The following is a 13,429-nucleotide window of genomic DNA, read 5'->3' as shown; positions in this document are numbered from 1 at the left end:
TTTGGACAAGTCACACTCTCTCGGCCTCAAAGGAAAGGACTGGCAAATCCTTTCTGGAAAAAAACTCTTGCCACAGAAACACCAAAATTGGGTCTTCTTGGTGTCTGGCCATAAGTCAGAAATAACAACAAGCTTTTCGACGGAGGGTATTTTCCTTTCCTTGGTTTATGTGTATGTCAGAAAGGATCTTCCTTTCTCCCCGCAAAGGGATGCCTTCCCTGCTGTGTTGATATTATATTATTTGCTATGATATCAGTCATCCCTGCAGGGACCAGCTGAACTGTGCAAACAAAAGAAGCAAAGGGGGGTTGTCTTTTGGAGAGATGAAATATTATGACTCCCAACAAATTTACGACTTGCTCCACATTTACAATTCAGGGGGCAGAGACAAAAGCGAAATATAGCAGGAAACCAGCCGATTTTCTAAAGAAGCATAATTCCCACGCAGATTGTAAATCCTCATAAAGTGGTGGCGAAGCCCAGACAGTGGAAATACAGCCCAAGTGTGGCACATAATAGATGAGCCGAGAGAACGCAGCTGACAGTCAGGAAAATTGGTTGTTGCCCTCCGGAGAGCACGCACCGGAATGAGTTTTCAGGGCTGGATTTCAAAATGGCCTCAGCTCAGCTTCCTTTTCTCTTTGTCTGCAAGGTGTTAATGTCGAGTTGGTTGTCGCTTCCAAAACCCAACACTGTTGGCCTTGGGAGTGTTTTGTTTTCCATGTTAGGTGCCCAAAGATGCATCTATACTGCAGAATTGGGCTAGGCAAAACTACGGTGAGGTGGATCTGTAATTGGTTAAGTGGACGAACACAGAGAGTGCTCACTAATGCTTCCTCTTCATCTTGGAAAGAAGTGACAAGTGGAGTGCCTCAGGGTTCCGTCCTGGGCCCGGTCCTGTTCAACATCTTTATTAATGACTTAGATGAAGGGCTAGAAGGCATGATCATCAAGTTTGCAGACGACATCAAATTGGGAGGGATAGCCAATAGTCCAGAGGACAGGAGCAGAATTCAAAACGATCTTGACAGATTAGAGAGATGGGCCCAAACTTAAAAAATGAAGTTCAACAGTGACAAATGCAAGATACTCCAGAAAAAATGAAATGCAAAGATACAGAATGGGGGACGCCTGGCTCGAGAGCAGTACATGTGAAAAAGATCTTGGAGTCCTCGTGGACAACAAGTTAAACATGAGCCAACAATGTGATGTGGCGGCAAAAAAAGCCAATGGTATTTTGTCCTGCATCAATAGGAGCATAGTGTCTAGATCTAAGGAAGTAATGCTACCCCTCTATTCTGCTTTGGTTAGACCACATCTGGAATATTGTGTCCAATTCTGGGCACCACAATTCAAGAGAGATATTGACAAGCTGGAATGTGTCCAGAGGAGGGCAACTAAAATGATCAAGGGTCTGGAGAACAAGCCCTATGAGGAGCGGCTTAGGGAACTGGGCATGTTTAGCCTGAAGAAGAGAAGGCTGAGAGGAGATATGATAGCCATGTATAAATATGTGAGAGGAAGCCACAGGGAAGAGGGAGCAAGCTTGTTTTCTGCTTCCTTGGAGACTAGGACGCGGAACAATGGCTTCAAACTACAAGAGAGGAGATTCCATCTGAACATTAGGAAGAACTTCTTGACTGTGAGAGCTGTTCAGCAGTGGAACTCTCTGCCCCGGAGTGTGGTGGAGGCTCTTTCTTTGGAAGCTTTTAAGCAGAGGCTGGATGGCCATCTGTCAGGGGTGATTTGAATGCAATATTCCTGCTTCTTGGCAGGGGGTTGGACTGGATGGCCCATGAGGTCTCTTCCAACTCTTTGATTCTATGATTCTATGATTCTATGAATTAGTGCAGTGTGGCTCCACTTTAATTGCCTTGGCTCAATGCTATGGAGCAGTGGTTCTCAACTTTTGTAATGCTGCGACGCCTTTGTGCCGTCGCACCTGGGGGCTATAGCTCTTAGTGAAAGAAGCATGGACATGACATCTTTCCCCAGGGGATTGCTTCTTGCCCTCCTTTAGGGAAACTGGAACTCTCAAAGACCCAAACACTATAGATAACTCAAAATAGGTTTTATTGTTCACAAAGAGTTATCTCTTTAAGGCAATAAGTTGGAAGTTTCAAAGGGGTGAAGGAAAACATACATTACAGTCTCTGGTTGTCTTGGGTCCAAGGAGTTTTGCAGCTGAGAAGCTTTTCCAGGTCCCTCTTTCTCAATGGCAATCCACAACCCCAGTCCAAATGGCCTATGTTTGAAGACACGAAGTCTTCCTCTGCTGCCAAAAGAACTGGTTTGAAGGCGCTTGAGACTTCCCAATGTCGTTCAGGTTGATCTGAACATGAAGCATAAGTCTCAAGGGTAAGAACCTCAGAATTAGTGCTAAGAGGTAACTTAATCAGGGGCTTTTAGAGCCAAGTCTCTTACTCACGTCCATCTGGTAGAAAATCTGATGGTGGAATGAAAAAGGGAAGAAGTCCCCTCCTCCAGGAAGAGGTGGAGCCAAACAACTGAGCTGAGAAAGCAATTCAGTTGGTGCAAACAACATTGATTGACTGCTATAAATAACCAATCAATCCAACTATACATAGGCAGGGTAAAAAGGCAGGATTAAGCATTATACAACAGTTTAAATCTTACAACTAACAGTTATACATATAGGTGGCACCACTTGCGCCGTCACAGCCTTAATACACTTCCTCATGCTGTGCTGACCCCCAACCATAACATTGTTTCCAACGTAGTTCTCCGCCATCCACTCCGCTGGACTGGCCACGTTGTCCAGATGTCTCCCAAAGCAGTTGCTCTATTCCGAACTCAAGAACGGAAAACGGAATGTTGGTGGGCAGGAAAAGAGATTTAAAGACCTGCTCAAAGCCAACCTTAAAAACTCTGGCATAGACACTGAGAACTAGGAAGCCCTGGTCCTTGAGCGCTCCAGTTGGAGGTCAGCTGTGACCAGCAGTGCTGCAGAATTTGAAGAGGCACGAATGGAGGGCGAAAGAGAGAAACGTGCCAAGAGGAAGGCACGTCAAGCCAATCCTTCCACAAACACCACTATCACCTTTTCGTCCATGCTTCAGCACTATTTCCAATTTTAATTTTACATTTGGCCTTCCCATAGTTTTCATTGTATGTTGTCTTATTGATAATGTTGTATGTTCTTTATTTTAATGGCTTGTATTGTTGTGATTATTGCTTGTATTGTTGTGTTTGCGCTCGGCCTCATGTAAGCCACACCAAGTCCCTTGGGGAGATGGTAGCAGGATACAAATAAAGTATTATTATTATTATTATTATTATTATTATTATTATTATCCTGACTGGGACTGCCCTCCATCTGGAAACCAATGCCCTCACTGTGGGAGAAGATGCAGATCAAGAATAGGGCTCCACAATCACCTACGGACCCACCGCCAGGATACTACACTTGGAAGACCATCATCCTTGGACTACGAGGGATCGCCTAAGGATAAGGAACCATATCATTATTTTCATTGCTACTTCATAACTTTAATTTTGCTACTGTTATGAATCGTCATGTAAATATCTGATATGCAGGATGTATTTTCATTCAATGGACCAAATTTGACACAAATACCCACTATGCCCTAATTTGAATACTGGTGGGATTGGTGGGATTGATTTTGTCATTTGGGAGTTGTAGTTACTGGGATTTATAGTTCACCTACAATCAAAGAGCATTCTGAACTCTACCAAGGATGGAATAGAACCAAACTTGGCATAGAGAACACCCATGACCAACAGAGGTCAATGCCCACCAAATCTTTCCAGTATTTTCTGTTTGTTGTGAGAGCTCTGCGTGTCAAGTTTGGTTCAATTCCATCATTGGTGCAGATCAGAATGCTCTTTGATTGTAGGTAAACTATAAATCCCAGGAACTACAAATCCCAAATGATAAAATCAATCCCACCCAACCCCACCAGTATTCAAATTTGGGTGTATCGGGTATTTGTGCCAAATTTGGTCCAGTGAATGAAAATATATCCTACATATCTAATAATCACATTAAGATTCATAACAGAAGCAAAATTACAGTTATGAAGTAGCAATGAAAATAATTTTATGGTTGGGGGTCACCACAACATGAGGAACTGTATTAAGGGGTCACGGCATTAAGAAGGTTTAGAACCACTGGACTAGAACTTTGTGATACATAGGTTCGAAGCCTCTTGGGCAAGTCACACTCTCTCAGCCTAAGAGGAAAGCAAAGCCAAAGCTCTTCCGAATAACTCTTTGAGAAAATCCAAAGATGGGATCACCATAAGTCAGAGGTGATTGGAAGCCATACAAACAAGATGAGAAGAATTTCTGTCATCTCAGAGTTGCATTTAGTCCTGATATAGGATTACAGCTGTGCTGTAAATATCATTGGAGGGATGAGGGGTAGTTGATACATCTCTCTCTCTCTCTCCTTCAAGGGAATTTTCGCCATTCATTCTCACCCAACCATATGATTCCCATTCCTCCAGCAACTGACAATTTGCAAGCTCTTAGCTTATTTGTGTAGCACGTAATGTATCCGTTTTATTTACCGCCTTAAATCCATTGCCTTCCTCCTGAAGTGCTTGAGGCCCTTTATGAGCAAAATACATACAGCCCCCCTGCCATAAAATGCCATGTTTGAAAACCAACACTGAAACAAGTGCATCAAAGCAGCAATAAAACGTTCATTATGAAAAGCCACTTTCCTTCTGAGAGATGCTAAATGGAAATACACTTCCAAGGAAGGAGAGAGAGAAACAAAAGGACTTTAAAAAAATCTTCGAGAAGTTATATTGGGTTCAAAACAGTGGGCTGCAGTCAGGGGTGGCTTGTTCATTACGCAAAGTAAGCGGTCGCAGAACACTTTTTTTTGCCAGGGGCGCAGAGGCGCCTCTGTAAATGCCCCTCAACCACGACTTGAGGAGCGCCCCCTCAGCTCACAACAGCCCTAGCAGTCCGGGGGGAGCCTCGGCTTTCTTGCCTCACTGCTGGGCGATCATCTTCCCAAAGGGGCCGGGCCCTTGAGCCTCACCTAGCCCCTCTCATTCCTGCTCCACCCAGCCATTGGGTGCGCGAGCAGAGCCGGCGCTCAATTGTTCTCCGCGCTCGATCCCTTCCCCATGACCGGCTCCCTTTCCCGATCCCCCGGCGCTCCACCCGTCTCCTCTCCTCTCCCCAATCCGCGAGTGGGCCAGGGGGCGGAGCCGCCGCGTCTGGCCCGCTTCGGGTCCGGAGGCATGTCTGAAGACCCCAGCGTATGCACCAAAAGTCGCATCTTCTCCTGACTTTCTCTTCAGCCATTGGGACCAAGAGAGAGAGAGAGAGAGAGCCCCTCTGGCTGGAGGTATCTCCCACCTCCGCTCCCTCCTTTGTTTTTGCGCCTACCTTCAGGAAAGGTGGGCATCTCCACCTCTCTCTCTCTCTTGGTCCCAATGGCTGAGGAGAAAGTCAGGAGAAGAGGTGACTTTTGGTGCACACGCCGGGGTCTTCAGGCACGCCTCTGGACCCAAAGTGGGCCAGGCAAGGGAGCAAGTGCGGCAAGTGTAGTTACTGGGATGTATAGTTCACCTACAATCAAAGAGCATTCTGAACTCCACCAATGATGGAATTGAGCCAAATATGGCACACAGAACTCCCAAGACAAACAGAAAATATATATCAGTGATTGGTTGGGGGGGGGGGGGTGTGCGCCAAAATACTGTTTGCTTCCCATTGAAAATTACCTAAGGCCACCTCTGGTTGCAGTGAATACATTCTGGGATTTAGTCCAAACTTTAAAAGAGTCAGTAAAGTTGTTGAACCTGTTTGGAGAGGAAATAGGTCCAGCACCTTGTATATCTTCCTCAAAATTGAGTATGAAATCAAGAGTGGGTTCACTACCCAAACATGGAGAAACCCCCAGATCACCCATCCATGTAGTGCAGCGTTTCTCAACCTGGGGGTTGGCATCCCTGGGGGGGTTTTCAGATGGGTCGCCAAAGACCATCAGAAAACAAATATTTCTGATGGTCTTAGGAAAACCTTTGGCAGAGAAGGCTGAAGATCTCTCTGCCTGTCATTCTCTTCCTTTTTGGAAACAGATGGCAAATCATCCCACCAAAAGCCCTCCTTTGCTGTGATTGGCAAGCCTCTCAACCAAGAAGAGTGCTTTCTAAGACTCCAAGTGGGAGGGGGAGAGCAGGCATGCTCAGCACATGGCAGCATGGTGGGCATGTGTGGGCGTGGGAGAGCGTGTTAGGCTGGAGGGAGACTCACACCAGCGAGTCCCTTCAAGACATGGGGATTCTGTGTGGGAAGTCTGGCACAATTCTATCATTGGTAGGGTTCAGAATGCTCTTTGATTGTAGGCAAACTATAATCCCAGCAACTACAACTCCCCAATGTCAAGGTCTATTTTCCCCAAAATCCGCCAGTGTTAACATTTGAGCATATAGAATTTGTGCCAAATTTGGTCCAGATCTATCATTGTTTGAGTCCACTGTGCTCCCTTGGGTGTATGTGAACTACAACTCCAAAACTCAAGGTCAATGCTCATCAAATCCTTCCAGTATTTTCTGTTGGTCATGAGAGTTCTATGTGCCAAGTTTGGTTCACTTCCATCATTGGTGCAGAATGCTTCTTGATTGTAGGTGAACTATAATTCCCAGCAACTACAACAACCAAATGACAAAATCAAATCCCCCCCCCCCCAACCCCACCAAGGATGAACTCTACCAAGGATGGAATTGAACCAAACTTGGCACACAGAACACCCATGACCAACTGAGTCAATGCCCACCAAACCTTTCCAGTATTTTCTGTTTGTCATGGGAGTTCTGTATGTCAAGTTTGGTTCAATTCCATCGTTGGTGCAGATCAGAATGCTCTTTGATTGTAGGTAAACTATAAATCCCAGCAACTACAACTCCCAAATGACAAAATCAACCCCCCCCCCAACCCCACCAGTATTCAAATTTGTGCGTATTGGGTATTTGTGCCAAATTTGGTCCAGTGAATGAAAATACATCCTGCATATCAGATATTTACCATTACAATTCATAACAATAGCAAAATTACAGTTATGAAATAGCAATGAAAATAATGTTATGGTTGGGGGTCACTACAACATGAGGAACTGTATTAAGGGGTCACGGTATTAGGAAGGTTGAGATACACTTATGTAATGTATGACGATATAATATATATGTGGCACCTTCAATAACACATGCACATTTCCTACTGGTGTTTGTTTTACTTGAACACTGTTTTTCTACCAGAGAATTGGTATTAGAGACGGACAAACCACAGAGAGCCAAATACCAGAGTCCGTTGGCCATAAGCTTATTAGAGGCTTCCTCGTTTTCTAAACCTATTACAGTTCTTGCCATATGTTGAATACAGTGAGTCTCTCCATCCGCTTCCTGAGCTCGTTGCGATTGGGGAAGGACATGCAAGGACAAACCTGAACCGGTGTGTGTTCGTATGTGCTTAAGACCGCAACAAAGTGGAGAAAGTCCAAACTCATTGTGATGATTACCGTACTAATAATTGTTGCAGTCTTGAACATCTTTTTAGATGCTTACCAACAGGATAACAAACAGTATTCACCATGGCTCCTGTGTTCCTCGGAACAGCTTTCCAGTCCAAGAAACTGTCCCCAGAACAGTGTTTCTCAACCTGGGGGGGGGGGGGGGCATGAGGAGATGTCAGAGGGGTCACCAAAGACCATCTGAAAACACATATTTCTGATGATCTTAGGAAGTCTTTTGTAAGAGAAGGCTGAAGATCCCTCCGTCTGCCCTTCTCTTCATTTTTGGAAACAGACGGCAAATCCTCCCACCAAAAGCCCTCCTCTGTTGTTATTGGCTGGCCTCTCAGCTGGCCTCTCAGCCAAGGGGAGGGACATTTCTGAGACTCCAAGTGGGGAGGGGAGATTAGGCATGCATATGTGTGGGTGAGGGAGTGTGTGAGGCTGGAGGGAGGCTCGTGCCAGTGAGTCCCTTCAAGCCATGGGGGTTTTGTGTTTCTGGAAGTTTGGCCCAAGTCTCAGAAATGGCCCTCCCCTATTGTTGGTAGGATTCAGAATGCTCTTTGATTTTAGTTGAACTATACATCTCAGCAACTACAACTCCCTAATGTCTATTTTCCCCAATCGCCACCAGTATTCACATTTGGGCATATTGAGTATTCATGCCAGGTTTGGTCCAGATCTGTTGTATCATTGTTTGAGTCCACAGTGCTCTCTGGATGTAGCTGAACCACAACTCCAAAACTAAACGTCAATGCCCACCAAATCCTTTGTCTTGAATTGCCCTTCAAAAACAGCCTTTAGACAATGTTGAAAGTAAAAGAAAAATGCTTTATTTCAGCAAACACAAGGGACAAGCAAATGCAATTGAAAAGTGCAAAAGAAAGCAAGGAAGTCTTAAACCAGACACAAATTAAAGTCTCTTACAAGGTCCCAAAAGAAACACCAGTCTTCCATCAGACAACGGGCAATGAACTAAGTCCTTAGCAGCAGACACAAAACAAATTCCATTGAAGTGAAAACAGCAGTATCAGGGTTGTTGTTACCAGCAAAAGCTGACTGCTCCTGCTTTTAATTTATAGCCGTGAATTCCCCACGCAGGAGGTGCTAGGACGTCTCCCAATTAGCTCAGCATTTTTAGCAGCTATTCTGGCTGAACACCGTCTGTGCTCTGTCTCTTTTCGTCTCTCTAGAAATGTGGACACTTTCAAGCCCTCATCATCTGATTCTTCTTCTCCCTCCAATTCCTGAGCACTTCCCTTCTCCCCTTCCTCCTCCGAAGATGAGGAATCCCTAACACCCTTCCAGTGTTTTCTATTCGTCATGGGAATTCTGTATGCTATGTTTGGTTCAATTCCATCATTGGTGGAGTTCAGAATGCACTTTAATTGTAGGTGAACTATAAATCCCAGCAACTGCAACTCCCAAATGACAAAACCAATCCCCCACAATGCCACCAGTAGTCAAATTTGGGCATATTGGGTATCTGTGCTAAATTTGGTCCAGTGAATGAACATACATCTTGCATATCAGACATTTACATTATGATTCATAGCAGTAGCAAAATTACAGTTATGAAGTAGCAACGAAAATAATGTTATGGTTGGGGGTCACCACAACACGCGGAACTGTATTAAGCAACATTAGGAAGGTTGAGAAACACTGTCCTAGATGTTAATCGGGATCTGTCTTTCTCTCTTATCTTGATGATCTTCCATTCTGTTCATAGAAACGTGTTTTCTATTTTTTTTAAAATCCAGAATAGAATTCCCTCGAATATGCATATTTGGGTTGTAATCTTTTTGGACTGTTTTGAAAGTAGATTTGTTCCTTATCTATATTGCTAAGAAGTTGCTTTTATTCATAGTCATGTAAAATATCCTCAGTAATAAAGGGTATGAGCTTTGCAGAAAAAATATATAAGGAAAACAAGAGGAATCGAAAGATGGCAGCTTTCTGCCAAAGTTTCTTGAACACTTTCTAGGTCCTCCAGCATGTGGTGAACTTCCAGTGGACATTGACCATAGAATTGCATTACAGGACTGAGGCACAGTTATCTGTGGTAATGATAATAATAATAATAATAATAATAATAACAACAACAACAACAACAACACATATGACCAAATAAATTATTATTATTATTATTATTATTATTATTATTATTATTATTATTATTATACCGAGTTGTTCAAACCTAGCCCTAGTATATATTCTTCTTAAGGGCAACAGAAGTGGGATAAAGTATTTTGAAGGCTTTCATGGCTGGCATCACTGGGTTGTTGTAGGTTTTTCGGGCTATATGGCCATGTTCTAGAAGTGGGATAGTCAGATAGTGTTCTAAATGAATATTTCTTTTGTGCGAAGCTAAAAACCTTGTGGTAGAAGACCTACCTATGCTTGCTAAGTCCAGCTGAGCATAGATATCTCGAGTGCGTTGCATGCGCACTTGTTTTGCCTTAGCTTCTAGATCATTCAGAAATTGTAAAGGCAGGTCGATTTTAGCCAACTCATTATTTAGAGCCACTATCCAAGATGACTTTTGGTCACACTGGACTTGGTCCTCTAGACATAGGCATGGAAGTCTACTGGGATTCATCTGGTTTATTTTTTACCAGTAATTGAATTGTCTCATTAGGATTTGAGCTTTTACTGGGGGCAAGTTTTATTTATTTTATTTACATCATTTTTACCCCGCTCTTCTCACCCCTGCAGGGGGACTCAGAGCGGCTCACAATGGCAGCGATTCGATGCCGCAATACTTACAATTATAAAAGCAGAATAAAATCATACCAATACAACACATTAAAACAACATTAATTATCAATCATAAAAATGTTTCCATTATAACAATCGTCGTCTGGTCCAATTCACTGTTAGGTGCCGTTATATCCATTAGCCAAAAGCCTGGTTTTACAACTACATCCTCAGTTTTCTTCTGAAAGAAAGGAGGGAGGCCGCTGATATAATTTTGCTGGGGAGCTAATTCCACAGGCGTGGGGGTCACTACCAAGAAGGCCCTGTCCCTCGTCCCCACCAGCTGCGTTTGTGAAGTTGGTGGGACCAAGAGCAGGGCCTCCCTGGCAAATCTTATACTACGAGGCGGAACGTAGAGGGAGATACGTTCGGACAAGTAAGCTGGGACGGAGTAGTACAGGATTTTATAGGCCAAGACCAGCAATTTGAATTTTGCTCGGAAATGGACCACCAGCCAGTGGAGTTGACGTAACAGGGGGGTGGTATGCTCCCTGTACGACACTCCAGTGAGCAGTCTGGCTACCGACCGTTGGACTAGTTGCCGTTTCCGAACAGTCTTCAAAGGCAACCCTATGTAGAGTGCATTGCAGTAATCTATTTGGGATGTAACCAGAGTGTGGACCACCATAACCAGATCAGACTTCCCAAGGTGTCTGTGGTAGGGAAAAGAAGTGATGCCCCGAACACCACCAATGTGATTACTAAACATTTCCCTATTTCTTGTTTCCCCCAAAGGTGAAAGCTACGTCTGTTCCTCGGACAACTTTTTCAAGAAAGTGGAGTATACCAAGAACGTCAACCCTAACTGGTCCGTCAATGTGAAAACCTCTGCCAGTGTCAAGGCGCCCCAGTCTCTGGCCAGCAGCAACAGTGCTCAGGCCAGGGAGAACAAAGATTTTGTGCGGCCCAAGCTGGTGACCATCATCCGCAGCGGGGTGAAGCCGAGGAAGGCTGTCCGGGTGCTCCTGAATAAGAAGACTGCCCACTCCTTCGAGCAAGTCCTCACCGACATCACAGAAGCCATAAAGCTGGAGACAGGAGTGGTTAAGAAGCTCTACACCCTGGATGGGAAGCAGGTGAGACCGTTCGAACCCAAGGTTGCCTAAATCTTAAATCAATGCATCGGTTAAGTAGTTGTGGATATATGTCATGCTTTGCTTATTCGTATTCAAGGGGAAGCTTTTTCTTGGGTGGTTCAGGATGGGTTATGATGGTGTTTGGCTCATAATAGTCCACCCCCCCCCCCCCCAGCACCAACTGCATCTCTAAGCCAGAGTGAAGGGGCCAGGGGACAGTTCCATCTTGTCTAATGTCTATTTCATCGGTTGGGAGCCCACCCCACCCCACCTGACACCAACTGCTGCTCTGGGCCAGAGTGAAAAGAGAGGGGGGCAGAAGACAGTTCCATCTTGTCTCCTGTGCTTTACTAATAATATAATCTATATAAATAAAAATGTAATGTTTGTTTGTGGGATTAACATAACTCAAAAACCACTGGATGAATTGACACCAAATTTGGACACTACACCTCTAACAGACCAACAAGTGACCATCACTCATAAAAACATTGAAAAACATAGTGTAGGGGACTTGAAAAGCCAAAAAACCCCCAAAAAGACGCTACAGCGCATGTGCAAAAACAACTCTCCTGGCCAAAACGCACACACACAATAGCATATCTGTACTCTCTTTCAGACTGCAGCTCCCAGTATCCCCTAGACCAGGCCCTTTAGGAGAGGAGGATGATCCAAATGCACTTCTTCCAAGATGCAAGCTTTCTTCTCCTTGGCTTTCTTTGAGAGCACCCCAATCCCTGCATATTTCCAATTTCCTGTTCCTGGACTGCAACTCCCAGCAATCCCCTAGATAGATAGATAGATAGATAGATAGATAGATAGATAGATTAGATAGAGATAGATAAGTAAGTAAATAGATAGATTGATCAGGAGGACTGCTGGAAATTGCAGACCAAGAATAGGTAGAGAAGGAAGAAAAGGGAGAAAGGGTAAGGGAAAGAAAAAGGGGGGTGAAGGAAGGGAAGAGGAAGAGGAAGAGAAGGAAGGAAGGAAGGAAGGAAGGAAGGAAGGAAAGAAAAAAAGGGAATGAAGGAAGGAAAGAAGGAGGGAAGGAGGAAAAGAAAGAAAGGAGGAGAGATAGAGGGAGGGAAGGTTGGCCACAGCAACGTGTGGTGGGTACAGCTAGTCTAATATAATATATTGTATTTACATATAATATTTATAAAATTATAATGTAATGTAATATAATACTAATAATAATATGATATTATAATTATATATGTATATTACATGTAATATTACTAATAATATTACAATATAATGGTATAGTACAATATAGTAATATATAATACTGATATTGTACTATGCCAATAATATAATATATTGTATGTACATATATCTTGTAAGCTGCCCTGAGTCCCCTTCGAGGTATATAAATATTGTAAATAAATAATAAAGTATCTGAAAATGCAAAGCTTTGCTCAGGCACAGGAAAGATGGCAGCCCTTCCCAATTTAATTGATCTCACTGTTATTTGAAGGAACAATAATTATTTCTTTATTATTATTTATTAACTTATATCCTGCTTTTCTCCCATGGATGGGATTCAAAGCGGCGTACAAAAAATAAAAAGACAACATAATACAAAGAAAACCCCATCTACCCACCCACCCAATATATAAACAATAAATCCACACCTTGCATAAACACAAGTTACATAAATATAAACAAGTATCACAAATAATCACATACAATGCAGGACTGCTGTCTGAAAGGTTGGCGGTTCAAATTTGGGAATGGGGTGAGCTCCTATCTGTCAGCTCCAGCTTCCCATGCAGGAACATGAGAGAAGTTCTCCCAAGGGATGGTAAAAAATATCCACGCATCCTCTGGGCAATGTCCTTCCAGATGGCCAATTCTCTTACATCAGAAGTGACTTGCAGCTTCTCAAGTGGCTCCTGACATAAAAAAATATTAAAATCTCTACACTTGCTGTCCTAACAAGTTAAAACATTAAACTAAACAGCTCCAAGTCTTTGGCCATGTGAGTCTTGTCTGGCCAAGATAGCTTCTCTTATGTGTTGTCTGGGAAGGCCTGCTTCCATAAAAAGATCTTCACCTGGGAACAGAAGGTCAATAATGAGGT

General features: G+C 43.6%; 1 protein-coding gene across 6 annotated transcripts in view; it reads left to right on the top strand.

The window, feature by feature from the left end:
• Window positions 1-13,429, top strand: part of DCX (doublecortin) — a 116,888-nt gene that overhangs the window by 14,642 nt on the left and 88,817 nt on the right. For all 6 annotated transcript variants that reach the window (XM_060756196.2, XM_060756193.2, XM_067471580.1 and 3 more), the window contains exon 3: window positions 11,003-11,343. In XM_060756196.2, coding sequence (XP_060612179.1) covers window positions 11,003-11,343 — 341 coding nt within the window. The remainder of the gene's footprint in view (window positions 1-11,002; window positions 11,344-13,429) is intronic.

The sequence above is a fragment of the Anolis sagrei genome, chromosome 10 (assembly GCF_037176765.1).
Source record: "Anolis sagrei isolate rAnoSag1 chromosome 10, rAnoSag1.mat, whole genome shotgun sequence".
NCBI lineage: Eukaryota > Metazoa > Chordata > Lepidosauria > Squamata > Dactyloidae > Anolis > Anolis sagrei.
This window is presented reverse-complemented; position numbering and strand designations above follow the sequence as displayed.